Below are 18,731 nucleotides of genomic sequence, written 5' to 3' on the forward strand. Positions count from 1 at the left end.
CTCAGATGGATGTAGAAGACCCATGGTACTATTCTGAAAGAGCAACAGAGGGTTCTGCATGGTGTCCTGGCCAATATTTATCACTTCACCAACATCTGGTCATTATTACAGTGCTGAGTGGGAACTTGCTGTATGCAAATTGGTTTCCATGTTTCCTTCATTGTAAAAGTCACATTGTAAAAGGGGCTGGTTTAGCACACTGGGCTAAATCGCTGGCTTTTAAAGCAGACCAAGGCAGGCCAGCAGCACGGTTCAATTCCCGTACCAGCCTCCCTGAACAGGCGCCGGAATGTGGTGACTAGGGGCTTTTCACAGTAACTTCATTTGAAGCCTACTTGTGACAAGCGATTTTCATTCATTTTTCATTTCACAAGGACTGAATTGGTTTTGAAGCATTTTAAAGATGATTTAAGGTTGGGAAAGTATTTATTGTACTTTTCTTGGAAAGTTCTAGTGACATACTTCCCGATTCCGAAACATAAATTGATGAGAGCCGAGGAATATATGTCCGTTGCTCCAGTCTGCACTGCTGAATCCTGAGCTGCTGCATTCTTTCATGGTCCACGCGCTTGCAGGCCCGTGCTTGCAGACTCCCCCTCGCTGAGCTGCTCACAGGATATCTCACCTGTCCAGGTCAGCCTGCAGCTGTCGGTTCTCCTCCGCAACAGCCGCACTCCTCTTGGTCTCGCGCTGCAGCTTCTCTTGCTGGGCTCGGAATGTGCAGTCCAGCTCCTCCATCTCCCTTTTCTGCTTCAGCAGTCCCATGTACCTGTCAGTGGAAGGACAGAAAAGGACATTACTGCATCAGAACACTCGTGCGCGCGTGCGCGCACTCACACACACAAAGTGAGGGACAAAGACACCAGGAGCCCAACACTCAACCAACCCAAGTTATACTACAGTGAAGGGGAGGGATTAACCAGGAACTAGTGGTCTTGCCAACAGCTTGTGCATCGCAACCACCACCAATCAATGACAGGGAACCAGGTTCATGGTAAAAGCAGAAAGACAACAGATTATTTGTAACTTTTTTTTAAAAATCCCAATTAAGGGGCAATTTAGCGTGGCACATCTTTGGGTTGTGGGGGTGAGACCCACGCAGACACGGGGAGAATGTGCAAACTCCACATGGGCAGTGACCCGGAGCCGGGATCGAAACCGGGTCTTCGGCGCTGTGAGGCAGCAGTGCTTCTAATGTGATTATATCCCCTCTGAAATAATGAGCCAAAACTATACACAGTTATTGGGGGCGGCAGCAGAAAAGTGGAATCGAGGCCACAGCTAGATCGACCATGATCTTATTGAATGAAGGAACAGAGTCCAGAGGTGAATAGCCTACGCTGGCCCCTATCACTCTCATTTCACAGGGTTGATTTCCCCTGGTGGGTGGAGCTGGAGAAATACAGAACTAGGACCAAATCTGGAAACAATTCTCCACACATTCTGGAACGTTCTTCCCCTAAAAGCCTGTGGATGCTGCGGCTCAATGACTGTGCGGTCGATGGACCTTTGTTGCGCATCACTCTGTGGTGAGGGGAGTCTTTGTCCCTTCCAAAAATCCCTTCCTGAATAAATCAGGAGTTTCCAATTTATAAACTTGGAAGATGCGTTCCCTTGAGAGGGGAGTTTGGGATGCCAATTGGAAAGAATAGCAATATTCAGCTTATTCCCTTTGGAAAAGCAGAGATCCCAAGCTGCCTGAAGACTGTGAACAAGGTTAAAAAAAAATTCAGGAAGCAAGTATGTTGGAAGATCAGACAGAACCTTTTGCATTCATGACTAATGAGTGTTATGGTCGAGTGAAGGCCTTTGAGGCATGTGGGTTAACACGGCAATTAGATATGCTCTCCTTTCCACCCACTTCCACCTCATCCACCTCCAACCCTGATTCAAAGAACAAAGAAAATATAGCACAGCAACAGGCCCTTCAGCCCTCCAAGCCTGCGCCGACCATGCTGTCTGTCTAACCTAAAACCTTCTACACTTTCGGGGTCTGTATCCCTCTATTCCCATCCTACTCATGCATTTGTCAAGACGCCCCTCAAATGTCACTATAGTCCCTGCTTCCACCACCTCCTCCAGCAGCGAGTTCTAGGCACCCACTATCCTCTGTGTCAAACACTTCCCTCGAACATCTCCTATAAACATTTCCCCTCGGACCTTACACCTATGTCGCCTAGTAATTAACTCTTCCACCCTGGGAAAAAGCTTCTGACTATCCATTCTGTCCATGACCCTCAGAATCATGTAGACCTCTATCAGCATCAAGCCCTTGCCTAAAATCCCATCCCGGTCTTTAATACCTCCACCTGTTCTAATCCTCCCACTGACCACATTTTTCAGGTATCCACTTATCCTAAATCTTTGCTTCCCCCATCCTATCTTGCGCCAAATTCTGTTCACCCACCCATCACCTCCTGCCCCCTGTCAACGCCTGCAATTTCAAACTCTCATCACGGTGTTGTCAACAAAGAACAAAGAACAAAGAAATGTACAGCACAGGAACAGGCCCTTCGGCCCTCCAAGCCCGTGCCGACCATACTGCCCGACTAAACTACAATCTTCTACACTTCCTGGGTCCGTATCCTTCTATTCCCATCCTATTCATATATTTGTCAAGATGCCCCTTAAATGTCACTATCCTCCCTGCTTCCACTACCTCCTCCGGTAGTGAGTTCCAGGCACCCACTATCCTCTGTGTAAAAAACTTGCCTCGTACATCTACTCTAAACCTTGCCCCTCTCACCTTAAACCTATGCCCCCTAGTAATTGACCCCTCTACCCTGGGGAAAAGCCTCTGACTATCCACTCTGTCTATGCCCCTCATAATTTTGTATACCTCTATCAGGTCGCCCCTCAACCTCCTTCGTTCCAGTGAGAACAAACCGAGTTTATTCAATCGCTCCTCATAGCTTATGCCCTCCATACCAGGCAACATTCTGGTCAAGTATTGATTTCAGCCGTACCTCAGTCTGTGACTCCCTCCAGCCTCACAACCTGTCCAGAAAAACTGTGAACCTTCTACTTCCTGAGCGTTCCCACACCCTTTGCATCAACTAGGGTGGTACAGTACTGCTGCCTCATAGCAACTGGACTCAACTTTGGCCTCGGGTGACTGTGTGGAGTCTGCATGTTCTCCCCTGTCCGCGTGGGTTTCCGGTTTCCTCCCACAGTCCATTGGTGTGCAGGTTACATGAATTGGCCATAATCAATTGCCTTAGTGTCCAAAGATGTGCCGATTTGGGATTACAGGGATAGGCGGGTAGGTAAGGTGCTTTTTCAGAGGGTTGGTGCAGAATCAATGGCTTCTTTCTGCACTGCAGTGATTCAATGGATCTTTCCCGAGTCGTTACCCAACAAGGCCGGAAGCTCTAGAATCTACAAGGGTGTCCAGGGTTATAGGTGGGAGAGGTTCTGGCAGGAAAGTGGATTTAAGGCCATAATCTGATCGGCCATGGCTATAGTGAATGGCAGAGCAGATTCAATGGGTCGAATAGCTTATCCATGCTCCTACTCCTCTGAATCTAACTCTGTGAACCTCTTCACCTCTCTCCCTTCTTGAAAATCCAATCCAAAACCCATTCACTGACTGATCTTTCCGTCATCCTGTCTGACATTTGCTTCTCGATGGCATGCCAAATGTAACCCCGCTATTCAAAAAGGGAGGTAGAGTGAAAACAGGGAACTATAGACTAGTGAGCTGGTAGTAGGGAAGTTGCTGGAGTCCATTATTAAGGATTCCAAGCACAGCATTTGGAAAGCAGGGGTGTAATCAAACAAAGTCAGCAAGGATTTACAGAAGGAAAATCATACTTGACAAATCTACTGGAATTCTTTGAAGATGTAACGTGCAGAGTTGACCAGGGAGACCCGGTGGATGTGATTTATTTGGACTTTCAGAAGACTTTCGACAAGGTCTCACATAGCAGATTACTGTGTGGTTAAAGTGCATGGGATTACTGGTAGTGTCTTGAGATGGATAGAAAGTTGGTTAGCAGACAGGAAGCAGAGAGTAGGAATAAATGGGTCTTTTTCTGATTGGCAGGCAGTGACTAGTTGGGTACCGCAGGGATCTGTGCTCAGACCACATGATTTGGACAAGGGAACGAAATGCATTGTCTCCAAATTTGCAGATGATACAAAGTTGGGTGGGAGGATGAGTTGTGAGGATGAGTTGTGAGGAGGATGCAGAGATCCTTCAGTGGGATTTGGAAAGGCTGAATGGATAAATGGGAGGTTATCCACTTCGGTAGCAAAAATTGGAAGGCAGATTATTATTTGAATGGGTGTAAATTGAGAGAGGTGGATATTAAGCGATACCTTGGTGTCCTCGTGCATCACTCGCTGAAAGTAAGCTCGCAGGTACAACGGGCAGTAAAGAAGGCAAATGGTATGCTGGCCTTCATAGCAAGAGGATTGGAGTATAGGAATAGAGATGTTTTACTGCAATTGTATCGGGCATTGGTGAGGCCACACATGGAATATTGTGGGCAGTTTTGGTGTCCTTATCTGAGGAAGAATGTTCTTGCTATGGAGGGAGTGCTGATTCCTGGGATGGCAGGACAGTCATATGAGGATTATATTCATTGGAGATTAGAAGAGTGAGAGGGGATCTCATAGAAACTTATAAACTTCTAACAGGATTAGACAGGGTAGATTCAGAAAGAATGTTCCCGATTGTGGGGGAGTCCAGAACTAGGGGTCATAGTTTGAGAATTAGGGTTAATCCTTTTAGAACTGAAGTGAGGAGAAATTTCTGCTGAGTTTTAACTATTTTCTATTCTTGCATCCTTTCCCTGGTGTTACCTTGCCTCAACCAAGCTTTTAAAGAGAGACGCACAGATCAAATGAGTTGGAACCAAATCTGTGCCAGTACAGCCCTAGGGTATTGGCGATCTTAAAGACATAATAACGAGGCCACAACCCTTTTTGCCCATTATGACTCAATTGGTAACAACCTCTCACCTCAGTGCCACTTCAGAGACTTGAACTCAAAACCAAGGCTGATGAGAGTACAGCACAGAGGGGGTGTGGTGCTGTCAGGGGGGGCACACCGCGTTGTCGGGGGGGGGCACACCGCGTTGTCGGGGGGGGGCACACCGCGTTGCCAGGGGGGGCACACCGCGTTGCCAAGGGGGGCACACCGCGTTGCCAGGGGGGGGCACACCGCGTTGCCAGGGGGGGCACACCGCGTTGCCGGGGGGGCACACCGCGTTGCCCAGGGGGGCACACCGCGTTATCAGGGTAGGGGGCGCACTGTCAGGGGGGGGGCGCACTGTCAGGGGGGGCGCGCACTGTCAGGGGGGGGCGCGCACTGTCAGGGGGGGCGCGCACTGTCAGGGGGGGCGCGCACTGTCAGGGGGGGGCGCGCACTGTCAGGGGGGGGCGCGCACTGTCAGGGGGGCGCCGCACTGTCAGGGGGGCCGCCGCACTGTCAGGGGGGGCGCGCACTGTCAGGGGGGGGCGCGCACTGTCAGGGGGGGGCGCGCACTGTCAGGGGGGGCGCGCACTGTCAGGGGGGGGGCGCGCACTGTCAGGGGGGGCGCGCACTGTCAGGGGGGGGCCGCACTGTCAGGGGGGGCGCGCACTGTCAGGGGGGGCTGCGCACTGTCAGGGGGGGCGCCTGCGGGGGGGCGCACTGTCGGGGCGGCGCGCACTGTCAGGGGGGGGCGCGCACTGTCGGGGGGCGCGCACTGTCAGGGGGGGGCGCGCACTGTCGGGGGGGCGCGCACTGTCGGGGGGGGGCGCGCGCTGTCGGGGGGGGGCGCGCGCTGTCGGGGGGGCGGCGCGCTCGTCGGGGGGCGGTGGGGGGCGCGCTGTCGGGGGGGGGGCGCGCTGTCGGGGGGGGCGCGCTGTCGGGGGGGGGGCGCGCTGTCGGGGGGGGCGCGCTGTCGGGGGGGGCGCGCTGTCGGGGGGGGCGCGCTGTCGGGGGGGGGGCGCGCTGTCGGGGGGGGGCGCGCTGTCGGGGGGGCGCGCTGTCGGGGGGGCGCGCTGTCGGGGGGGCGCGCTGTCGGGGGGGGGCGCTGTCGGGGGGGGGCGCGCTGTCGGGGGGGGGCGCGCTGTCGGGGGGGGCCGCTGTCGGGGGGGCGCGCTGTCGGGGGGCTGTCGGGGGGGCGCGCTGTTCGGGGGGGGGCGCGCTGTCGGGGGGGGCGCGCTGTCGGGGGGGGGCGCGCTGTCCGGGGGGGGGCGCGCTGTCGGGGGGGGCGCGCTGTCGGGGGGGGCGCGCTGTCGGGGGGGGGCGCGCTGTCGGGGGGGGGCGCGCTGTCGGGGGGGGGGGCGCGCTGTCGGGGGGGGCGCGCTGTCGGGGGGGGCGCGCTGTCGGGGGGGGGGCGCGCTGTCGGGGGGGGGGGTGCTGTCGGGGGGGTGCGCTGTCGGGGGGGGGGCGCGCTGTCGGGGGGGCGCGCTGTCGGGGGGGCGCGCTGTCGGGGGGGGGGCGCGCTGTCGGGGGGGGCGCGCTGTCGGGGGGGGGCCGCACTGTCGGGGAGGGGCGCGTTGTCGGGGGGGGGGCACGCTGTCGGGGGGGGGCGCGCTGTCGGGGGGGGGCGCGCTGTCGGGGGGGGCGCGCTGTCGGGGGGGCGCGCTGTCGGGGGGGGCGTGCTGTCGGGGGGCGTGCTGTCGGGGGGGCGTGCTGTCGGGGGGGCGTGCTGTCGGGGTGGGGGCGCTGTCGGGGGGGGCGCTGTCGGGGGGGGGCGCGCTGTCAGGGGGGGGGGGCACGCTGTCAGGGGGGGGGCACGCTGTCAGGGGGGGGGGCACGCTGTTTGTGAGCGTTTGCTGTGTGCAGATTGGTTGTTGTGTTTCCCACACTGTGGCTACACCACATTGGCTCTGAAGCAGTTTGGGAAATCCTGAGCGCTTGTGGATGGTGCTATGGAAATGCAAAGTTTCATTAAAAAATAACAGACATGTTCGGCAAACAGCCCATCTCCTAAAGAGAGAATTTCCATTCAGCTGCTGGCTGTGAAGGATTCTATAACCCACCTGAACATTGCTCAAACAGAGAATGAGAGTTTACACAGAGGGTGATGGATGCATGGGCTGGGCTGCCAAGGGAGGCGACTGTCTCCAGCAAATTCAGCAGGGGTTGGGGAAGGAGCAGGTTTCCCCCCCTCACAGGCAGAATACCAGCTCCACAATGAGGACAAAACTGATAAGTGTCCTTGCTCATCAAAGCTCGAAATTCACTCTTGGCTTTTGGTGAAGGGAATTATTGGATGAAGCCTAAAATCAGGAATTTAATTTAAAAAAATAAAAATTTAGGGTTCCCAATTCAATTTTTCCAATTAAGGGGCAATTTAGCGCGGCCAATCCACCTACGCTGCACATCTTTGGGTTGTGGGGGGTGAGACACACGCAGACACGGGGAGAATGGGCAAACTCCACACGGACAGTGACCCAGAGCTGGGATCGAACGAACCTGGGACCTCGGCGTTGAGAGGCAGTAATGCTAACCACTGCGCCACCGTGCTGCCCCTCGGAATTTAATTTCCTGCAGTCTTGGGCAGAGCAGGTTCCAAGAGAACAGACCAGGAAGCTGGAAACGCGTGGAGTGGCAGAATGATAGGCAAGGTGCTGGATCTGTTCATTTCAGTCACAGGAAGTTCTTGGAGGATTTAATGGGTCCATGCTCCATCTAGTGGTAAAACTGGAATAGTGCACGGCTGAAGGGTTTCTTCCTCCAATTGCTACAAGGATAAATTTCACAACCGTCACTCCATGAGTTATGTCTGAGTAGCTGATCTGTACAGAAGATCCCTGCTGGGAGCTCAGACACGGTGAATTTATCTTGGAATTTATCTGGATTGGATTGGATTAGATTTGTTTATTGTCACGCGTACCGAGGGTGAAAAGTATTTTTCTGTGAGCAGCTGAAACAAATCATTTAGTACATGAAATAAGATAAAATAAAAAGAAAATACATAATAGGGCAACACAAGGTCCACAATGTAAACACATAGACACCAGCATTGGGTGAAGCATACAGGGGTGTAGTATTAATCAGGTCAGCCCATAAGAGGGTCGTTTAGGAGTCTGGTAACAGCGGAGATCAGCTGTTTTTGAATCTGTTAGCACGTGCTCTCAGACTTTTCCTGCTATCTCCTGCCCGATGGAAGAAGTTGGAAGAGTGAGTAAGCCAGGTGGGAGGGGTCTTTGATTATGCTGCCCGCTTTCCCCAGGCAGCGGGAGGTGTAGATGGAGTCAATGGATAGAAGGCAGGTTCGTGTGATGGACTGGGCGGTGTTCACGACTCTCTGAAGGTTCTTGGGCCGAGCAGTTGCCACACCAGACTGTGATGCAGACAAATAGGATGCTTTCTATGGTGTACCTGTAAAAGTTGGTAAGTGTGGACAAGCCGAATTTCCTTAGTTTCCTGAGGAAGTATAGGCGCTGTTCGGCTTTCTAGCTGATAGCGTCAACATGGGTGGACCAGGGCAGATGTTTGATTTGATTTATTGTCACATGTATTAGTATACAGTGAAAAGTATTGTTTCTTGCATGCTGTACAAACAATGCATACCGTACATAGGGAAGGACAGAGAGACTGCAGAATGTAATGTTACAGTTATAGCAAGGTGTAGAGAAAAGATCAACTTAATACGAGGTAGGCCCATTCAAAAGTCTGATGGCAGTGGGAATAAGCTGTTCTTGAGTCGGTTGGTACGTGACCTCAAACTTTGGTATCTTTTTCCTGACAAGAAGGTGGAAGAGAGTATGTCCGGGGTGCGTGCGGTCCTTAATTATGCTGGCTGCCTTTCTGAGGCAGCGGGAATTGTGGACAGAGTCAATGGATGGGAGGCTGGTTTGCGTGATGGACTGGGCTACATTCACAACCTTTTGTAGTTTCCTGCAGTCTTGGGCAGAGCAGGTTCCATACCAAGCTGTGATATAACCAGAAAGAATGCTTTCTATGGTGCATCTGTAGAAGTTGGTGAGGGTCGTAGCTGACATGCCAAATTTCCTTAGTCTTTTGAGAAAAAGTCGTTGGTGGGCTTTCTTAACTATAGTGTCGGCATGTGGGGCCAGGACAGGCTGTTGGAGATCTGTACACCTAAAAACTTGAAGCTCTCGACCCTTTCTACTTGGTTCCCATTGATGTAGACAGGGACTCCTTCATTTTGTTGACATTGAGGGAGAGATTATTGTCGTCGCACCAGTTCACCAGATTCTCTATCTCATTCCTGTACTCTGTCTTGTCATTGTTTGAAATCCGACCCACTACGGTGGTGTCATCAGCAAATTTGAAAATTGAGTTGGAGGGGAATTTGGCCACAGAATCATAGGTGTATAAGGAGTATAGTAGGGGGCTGAGGACACAGCCGTGTGGGGCGCTGGTGTAGAGGATGATCGTGGAGGAGGTGTTGTTCCCTATCTTTACTGATTGTGGCCTGTGGGTTAGAAAGTTCAGGATCCAGTCGCAGAGGGAGGAGCAGAGGTGATGTCCACTCCGAGGAATTTGAAGCTGTTAACCATCTCTATGTATCTGACAAAAGGCCATACTCTACATCTCCCCCTCAACCCCCCCGAATGCTTCTAAATATCCCTCAGTTAAGGCCAGACAAAGGCACACACTGCAACGAGTAACTTGCATTTTACAAAGAATTTCTCAGTTGGAACATCTCAGAAAGAGGAGGAGAAAATATTGTAGAACAGGAAATGAGACATTTAAAAAATCCCTGGGCACTGCTTTGAGGAAAGCAAGGGGAGTTCTCCACATTGTCCTAACCAATACTCACTCATTTAACATCACAAAAACAGATCATCAGGTCACTGTCTCAATGCTGCTCGTCTCTCGCAATGCGCAACCTGGCTGTTGCCTTTCCAATGGTTACAACAGTCGAAATTACATCATTGGCAGTAAAGGGCAAGCACTACTGCCTCACAGCACCAGGGACCTCGGTTCGATTCCGATCTCGGTGACTGTGTGGAGTTTAGTACTTTCTGCCAGTTTCCTCCCACAGTCCAAAGATGTGCAGATTGGGTGGATTGGCCATGCTAAATTGCCCCTTAGTGTCCAACGGTTAGGTGGCGTTTCGGGGATAGGGCCGAGGTTAGGGTGCTCTTTCGGAGGGCCAGTGCAGGCTCAACGGGCTGAATGGCCTCCTTCTGCATTGTAGGGATTCTATGAAAATGCTTTAAGGAGTGTCTGGTGGAAAGGTGGAAGGTGAAAAGAGGATGAGAATTCAGGGGCATTGTGAAAAGGTTAGTGTAGTGTATGCTCTCCAGAGGTATTAGCAGATAGGGGCTGAGCTGGCAAAGGGAGATGGCACTGATAGAGCTGAGACTACCTATTGGGAAAGGCTGTAGCACGCATCAGAAGACAGACACAAAGGACACGGAGCAGGAGTAGGCCATTCTGCCCGTCGAGTTTGGTCCGTAAGTTCATAGCAAGTCTGATTTTAGCCTCAACTCCACTTTCCAGCCCAGTCCCAAAGTCCTCAAGACCAACCTGTCACCCTCAGCCTTGAACACATTCAATGGCCCAGCCTCCACAACGCCCTGGGCTAGAGAGTACCAAAGATGAACAACCTGCTGAGAGAAGAAATTCCACCTCATTCCCTTCTTTTGAAACTGTTCTCCCTAGTTCTAGATTCCCTCACGAGCAGAAACATCCTCGAAGCCTCTCCTCTGTCAATCCCGCCTCAAAATCCTATCGAGGGGAGGTGATGGTAGAGTGGTCACAACACTGGACTAATAATCCAGAACGCCAGGCTAGCCCTGGGGTCATGGGTTCAAATCTCACTGTAGGAGCTGGTGGAATTTAAATTTGGTTAATAAAATCTGGAATTGATAATATATATATATATATATCAATAAAAAAAATTAAATAGGATAACTGGTAGTGGAATTGAAAGTTAGTCAGGATAGCGGTCATCGATTGTCATAAAAACCTGGCTGGTTCATTAATGCCCTTTAGGGAAGGAAATCTGCCATTCCTACCCAGTCTGGCCTCCGTGTGACTCGAAACCCACAGCAATGTGCTTGGTTGACTCTTAAAGGACCCTCTGAAATGGCGAATAGGGTGGGTAATAAACACTGGTCTTGCCAGACACGCCCACATCCCAGGAACGAATAAAGGTAAATGAAAACACATCTTCACTCTTCCGAACTTTAATGGGTACGAGGAGTGCAATAGTTCTCTCGGGACAACCCTCGCACACACCGGAGAGAAGAGAATGAGTTACCTTTCCTCCAGCTTTTTGTGCTGGGACTCCAGGTTCCTGTACGCTGCCTTCACGCCTGCCTGCTGGCCGATTAGCGTCTCGCACTCGGCAGACTGCCGCTCATTCAGCGCAATCAGCCGTTCGTGGTCCAGGAGCAGCGAGTCGTACGTGGCCTTCTGCTCTTCCTTCTGCCGGCTCAGGCTTTCGTTCTCCGCCTCCAGGCTGGACTGCAGGTTCTGCAGCAAAGCGTTCTGGCCCATCAGAGACGCACCCTGGGAATTCAACGTCGAATTCTCCACCTGCACAACAGGGAAACCCCAACCCCCGTCACTCCAAAAATTATACATTGGAGCTGTTTCATTAGCAAAGCTCAAAGATCTGCGGCTAAAGTGGCAGCAGCCACATCACCCAGACAGTCCCTATCGAGTCCATTTCTCAATCTGCCATATACCCACACAGCGCCTTGACTGGTCCTTACTTGGGAGGGCTACGAATAGAGGCACGATTAACCGATGGGTTAATTGTTAAGGAGTGCACAGGGACCTGGGGGCACACGTGAATAAACCATTAAAGGCAGCAGGGCAGGTTGAGACAGCAGTTAAAAGACATACGGGGCCCTCAGCCTGAGGGGCGGAGGAGGGACAGCCGAGGGGCGGAGGGGGGGAAACCGAGGGGCGGAGGGGGGGAAACCGAGGGGCGGAGGGGGGGAAACCGAGGGGCGGAGGGGGGGAAACCGAGGGGCGGAGGGGGGGAAACCGAGAGGCGGAGGGGGGAAACCGAGGGGCGGAGGGGGGAAACCGAGGGGCGGAGGGGGGAAACCGAGGGGCGGAGGGGGGAAACCGAGGGGCGGAGGGGGGAAACCGAGGGGCGGAGGGGGGAAACCGAGGGGCGGAGGGGGGAAACCGAGGGGCGGAGGGGGGAAACCGAGGGGCGGAGGGGGGAAACCTAGGGGCGGAGGGGGGAAACCTAGGGACGGAGGGGGAGAAACCTAGGGACGGAGGGGGAGAAACCGAGGGGCGGAGGGGGGAAACCGAGGGGCGGAGGGGGGAAACCGAGGGGCGGAGGGGAGAGTAGAATCGATGACAGGTGAGGGGTGCAGTGGGGGGAGGCAGAGAGAGAGTAGATGTATTTACCTGAAGTTTGGCATTCTGAATCTGGAGAGTGGTGCTTTGTTCCTGCAGGGATATAGTCTGTCGCTGCAAGGTGACTATCTGGGAGTTGACAGCACTGTTCTGTGCTTCCAGCTGCTTCAGCTGATCCTTCAGTAGTTCTTTTTCCGCCTGTAATGCTGCGTTCTGCCAACAGAACAAGCAGCAAATTAGAATTGACTTCAGGTACAGAGCAAGAAGATAATGACTGAATTATATTTTAAAAGCTGGGATTTTCAATCCCGGGCACCAGAGAAGTGGAGTTAAGAAACTTCTCAACTTCACAAACCCAACCAGGGAGAAAGGCCCCCACGCACCTCCTCACCACTGCCCCTGTTGCCACACAAATGTTCTAATTTTTGTTCTGGGGTAGCAGCGGGGGGCGCTGGTTAACGGGGGTTTGGCTCATCACTGCGGAGCCAGCCACAGGTGCCCTGGTGAAAATGGCAGGTGCTGAGTTTAGGGAGGCAACTTCCAGAATCGGGGTTTCATCGCTATTTGACTGAGCCAGACGACCCTCTCCGTCCGTGAGAAACATCAGGCCAAGTGTCAGAATGAACTGAAATCTGTGTGGCTTTCAGACGCAAACAATTTATATCACAGTGCTGCTACATTTACAATAGCGACGACACTGCAGGTGTACACTCATTGACTGAATGCTTTGAGATACTGGCCATGAAAGGCGCTATATAAATGCAAGACTTTCTTTTCAAGTGATGGAATATTAGAAGATCGATTCCAAAAATGATCAAAGTTTGGCTGTGTCCAAAAGAGAGCTGCATTTCTGGAGCAGCTGTCACAGCCTTGAAGCATTCTAGCCAATTAAGCACTTGACGTTTGGTCACTAATTAAATATCGGAAACATGGCAGCGTGTACACAGTAAGCTCCCACTAATCGAAACGTGACCACGATGAGATCATGTGTTTTTTGATCGTCACTGATTGAGGGATGTACACGGAGCAGGAACATTCTTCTGAAAAATGCAAGCCACGGGATCTTTTAATGTCGTAACAGTGTTTGTGAGCCGAGGTTCAGCTGGCAGCACTCCCACTGCTGAGTCACAAAGCTCTGGGTTCAAGTCCCACTCCAGGGCCAGAGTACAAAAGTGAAGGCTGACACTCCGGTGCAGTACTGAGGGAGTGCTGCACTGTCAGAGGTACTGCCTTTTGGATGGGGCGCAAAAACGGCAGGCCCACCTGCCTCTCCGTATCGTGGCTAATATTTTGAAGAAGAGCAGGGGGGTTATCCTGTCCTCTGACCAATACTCATCCCTCAATCAACAGGGGGAATTCCCCGGCTGAGATGCACCCGGCGTAATGCTCCTCACACCCTGCAGCTGATGTAATTTGGGTCTTCACCGGCCTCCGGGCATTTACCCCCCCCACCCCCCCCCAATGTGAAGCTGGCAGGAAACACAGCAGGTCTTCACCACCAGAGACCAGGCGTGATGACCATGCATTGGAGCCAGGTCCATCTGAAAAGTCAGTCAGTCCTGGAACTCTAATCTGGACAGAGGTGTTTTAGTTTGGCCCTGAAAGATGTTCTCTCCAAAGATTCTGCTCCGAGAAAAGCAAGTAAAACTCTGGTTATTAACTTTATTCATGATTGGTATTTAATATATATATTGGTTTTCTTAATTAGAATATAGTGGCAGATTTAGGATGTATTCTCAGGTTCCTTCTTTTGCTAAAAAACTTGAGCAACTGTTAACTAAAGCTATTTCCTTGCTGCCCATGTGGTTAATTCTGTATGCTGTAACATAAAAGATATGTATTGGTCAGTGTTAACACTCCTGTGGGGCATACATTTCCTCACAGTTTTACAAATTGAATTAGTGATACACCCAAGCCCCCCATGGCGCCCACTGGAAATCTGGAGTCAGGGAAAAGACCTTTAAAACTGTCCAGTACCAGGGCACCTTGGCTGCCTCCGCAGCAGTTCTAGCGGTGAGGGTGGGGGGCTGGGTGGGGGGGGGGCCTTTCTCCCTGGTTGGGTTTGTGAAGTTGAGAAGTTTCTTAACTCCACTATTACTATCAGTCACTATCTTCTTGCTCTGTAACTGAAGGGGGGGGGGGCTCTGAGGATAGTGGAGCCCCTAGGTGATCTGGGAAGTGGCAGGGCAGTATCATGGCACTGCCAGGTTGGCACTGCCAAGGGGTGGAGCCTGAAAGGGATGGGACCCGATGCCGGTGAGGATGGTGGTGTTGGGGAGTAGAGGCACTGAAGTCCTGATGTCGGCGATGCTGTGGGCGCTTTACTATTACTTTGAGGTCCAGGTGCCCTTTAAAAACGACACTCCGAATTCTATGGAGCTGGGCTTGCTGGCTTGTTTAGGCTCCACCTAATCCTCATTTGCGGAAACCTGTCCAGCCTTACAAGAAATTTCAACGTTGTTTTACACATTTGACATTGCCAAACACTATTTTCATTTTATGTACGCCAAAATTTTATATGTAAACACATAAAATACTGTCCGCGGGATCTTTTAATGCCGTAATCGTGTGTCAGCCGTGGTTCAGCTCTGGGTTCAAGTTCCACTCCAGGACCCAAGTACAAAAATCAAGGCTGACACTCCGGTGCAGCAGAAGATCGCGACGTTGTCACATTGCTATTTGTGGGATCTTGTTAATATTACAGCTATTGTGTTGCTAAGGTTAATGATAAACAGCTGGAGGGTATTGATGGGATTAAGTATCTTGAGCACATATAAAGCGGGACTGATGGGGAGGCGGAGGCATAGTAGCATTGCCACTGGACTAGTAATCCATCACGCCCAGGGTAATGCACTGGGGTCCTGCGTTCAAATCTGACCACAGCAGATGGTGACATTTTAATTCAAGCATCGTTTCTGTGGTGTAGTGACTATCACGTTTGCTTTACACACAAAAGGTCCCCAGTTCAAAACCAGATAGAAACATTATAACGCGGGCTGACCCTGTATTCATGGCCAAGTGGTTAAGGATTTGATAATCCATTGGGGGGGGGGTCTCCCAACTTAAACTCAGGTCCTGCCAAGAACGCTTTTTCATCATTCCAGATTTCCAGTGGGCGCCATGGGGGGCTTGGGTATATCATCAATTCAATTTGTAAAACTGTGAGGAAATGTATGCCCCACAGGAGTGATAAAACTGACCAATAGATATCTTTTATGTTACAGCATACAGAATTAACCACATGGGCAGCAAGGAAATAGCTTTAGTTAACAGTTGCTCAAGTTTTTTTTAGCAAAAGAAGGAACCTGAGCATACATCCTAAATCTGCCACTATATTCCAATTAAGAAAACCAATATATATTAAATACCAATCATGAATAAAGTTAATAACCAGAGTTTTACTTGCTTTTCTCAGAGCAGAATCTTTGGAGAGAACACCTTTCAGGGCCAAACTGAAACACCTCTGTTCAAATTAGAGTTCCAGGACTGACTGACTCTTCAGATAGACCTGGCTCCTCCCATCAAGCATAAGGCATTCTTTTGTCTCTTCTTACAAAATGTCCCTTGATGTGTTGAACCAGGACCAAACACAATACTTCTCGTAAATTATCTACACCACTTTGGGGCAGCACGGTAGCATTGTGGATAGCACAATTGCTTCACAGCTCCAGGGTCCCAGGTTAGATTCCGGCTTGGGTCACTGTCTGTGCGGAGTCTGCACATCCTCCCCGTGCGTGTGTGGGTTTCCTCCCACACTCCAAAGATGTGCAGGTTAGGTGGATCGGCCATGATAAATTGCCCTTAGTGTCCAAAATTGCCCTTAGAGTTGGGTGGAGTTACTGGGTTATGGGGATAGGGTGGAGGTGTTGACCTTGGGTAGGGTGCTCGTTCCAAGAGCCGGTGCAGACTCAATGGGCCGAATGGCCTCCTTCTGCACTGTAAATTCTATGATAATCTATGACCTCAGTTGCCCTTAAACAATATTCCATTATTTACTTACCTACCTGTAAACGAGTAAATGGTTCTCAAGATCAATTAGCAGAACACTTCATCTGCAAATCAATAATTATCTCACTTTTACAACATCTTAATGACTGCTCGAGCAGTCATACTGTCTGTATGCATCTTAACCCGGGTTTTAATAACATAGCAGCATGGTAATAACGTAGGGCAGCACAGTAGCACAAGTGGATAGCATTGTGGCTTCACAGCGCCAGGGTCCCAGGTTCGATTCCCCGCTGGGTCAGTGTCTGTGTGGAATCTGCAAGTTCTCCCCGTGTCTGCGTGGGTTTCCTCCGGGTGCTCCGGTTTCCTCCCACAATCCAAAGACGTGCAGGTTAGGTGGATTGGCCATGGTAAATGGCCCTTAGTGACCAAAAAGGTTAGGAAGGGTTATTGGGTTACGGGGATAGGGTGGAAGTGAGGGCTTAAGTGGGTCGGTGCAGACTCGATGGGCCAAATGGCCTCCTTCTGCACTGTATGTTTTATGTTCTTAATCAGAATGTTCTATGTTACTGCAAAAAATATAAAATATGACAACTTATTTCATTCATTGCAAATTTAATTACTTGAATTTCCTTTTCATGTTTCTTTTAGTTACAGAGCCCCATCAGGGACCGTCACCCCTGTCATTTTTGTTTAATTTATTGATGGTTGTTTTATTCAAAAAGAGTATAAAGAGGAACTTCCACTGACACTTCAGGCCTTCTGTGATCAGTGGGCACCGCGGGGGCTGGGGTGCATTGTTAACACTTGGGAATGACATTTCAATTTAATTAGTTACGTTTCCTTTTGACGTTTTGTGTTAGTTGCAGTGCCCCATCAAGGGCTGTTGCCACTTACATATTTGTTTCATTTATTGATCTCTGTGTTTTATTTAAAAGAACAGATAGAGGGTTCGACCTTTAAAAAGGGTTATTCATTTTTGTTTAATGTTACTTTAAGAGTGTAAAGAAAGACTGCTGGGACACTGGGTTCGCAGGCGTATGTAATGCTGGATTATGTAAATAAATGAGATTTTATACTTCACCACCTAATTTGGGACTTATTTACCATTGCTGTGCTGTCACATTTTCTACATTATAACAGTGACTACACTGCTAACATACTCCCATTGACCGTAAAACATTTCAGGACATCCAGTGCTGATGGAAGACGCAGTATAAACACTCACATTCCGCTCCACCTCGATAATGTTGTCCTTTACTCTCAGCAGCTCCAAGGTGGTCTCCCTGTTTTCCTTCTCCCACTTTTCTTTCTCCGTGCTTTCAGGCCGGGAATGATGGAGACAGTTTGGGACAGGGTTAGGTGCTAGCCTTTCTTCATCCTGACGCTGCAGCAGAGACTCCAGATTCCACTTTACCTGAAAAACGGAGGGAGGGAATTAATGCACGACGGGGATGGGAATGTTCGAGCAAAACGTGCCGCGGAAACAGCGACAACAATCGCAGCAGCATAAAGATAACCATCGTAACGAGCAACAGAACCGAACATAGATTGGGGGCTCGGAACTTAGGGACTGAAATTCTTGTCATTTCTGCTGGGGAATATTCTCTCTTGTTCCACGGCTTTCCATGGAGAATTCCGTATATATACCTCTCACCCGGAAACCATCAATTTAACTAACTCAATCTGACAGCATAATCTGTGGACTTTAATACAAGGCCCGCCAGTCTATCAGACCTTTCATTTTTATTCTGTAAATTAAAGATACCTGCATTTTACAGCATATTGTAATTATTTGTATAATTAAATGCTATTAATTGTGCAATTCTTTTATTATATCCGACTTATTTTTATTTAAATGATTGTCTGTAACTACGTTATGAATGATGATTATTTGTATCATCTCATTTTAGCACCTGTCAAAATAAACCAATTTGCTTTTCTCCTTCTTCAGGGACTGTGGTCCTGAGAGGGTGTTGGCGACCGTGGACTCCCATTGGATCGGTCCATGATTACGCTTCGCAAAATATGGCAGTGGCTGCCGCTTCCTTTACAATAAGGCTGACCAAGAAACTCTCCCACTCTTATCACCTGCCAACAGGTGTATTGGAATGTTTGCAGGCTGATAATTGACCACAAAGTGAACGCACCTTCCACAGCCTTGTGTGGGACTTGAACCTGGAGCTTCTGGTGCATTGGCAGGGACAATACCCATTGTGCTACAAGACCTCCAATTATCTATCTATCAAGTACCTTAGGCATGCTAGAAATCTAATTTTGCACAAAGCTTGTCGTGTTGCATATCCTCCAACTGCAACAGCAACTTGCATTTATATAATGCCTTTAAACCAGTAAAATGCCCCGAGGCATTACATAAGAGGAGTTATCGGACAACAGATGCCACCGCACCAGAGGAGATATTAGGGCGGCTGACTAGCCACTATCGGACATTTTAAAAGAGGAGAGAGAGAAAGAGGTTTAGTGAACCAATAAGGTTTTTTAAAACCCGTCAGTTTTGTAGCCAGTTTCTAACCACACTGTGGGT

General features: G+C 50.5%; 1 protein-coding gene across 3 annotated transcripts in view; it reads right to left on the reverse strand.

Annotated features, from left to right (window-relative positions):
- Positions 1–18,731, reverse strand: part of ccdc88c (coiled-coil domain containing 88C) — a 312,840-nt gene that overhangs the window by 71,765 nt on the left and 222,344 nt on the right. For all 3 annotated transcript variants that reach the window (XM_072494152.1, XM_072494150.1, XM_072494156.1), the window contains 4 exons: positions 17,415–17,603; positions 12,293–12,454; positions 11,181–11,458; positions 626–769 (listed from right to left, as the gene is read on the reverse strand). In XM_072494152.1, the coding sequence (XP_072350253.1) occupies positions 626–769; positions 11,181–11,458; positions 12,293–12,454; positions 17,415–17,603 (773 nt within the window). The remainder of the gene's footprint in view (positions 1–625; positions 770–11,180; positions 11,459–12,292; positions 12,455–17,414; positions 17,604–18,731) is intronic.

Source organism: Scyliorhinus torazame, chromosome 2 (assembly GCF_047496885.1).
Source record: "Scyliorhinus torazame isolate Kashiwa2021f chromosome 2, sScyTor2.1, whole genome shotgun sequence".
In the NCBI taxonomy this organism is placed as follows: domain Eukaryota; kingdom Metazoa; phylum Chordata; class Chondrichthyes; order Carcharhiniformes; family Scyliorhinidae; genus Scyliorhinus; species Scyliorhinus torazame.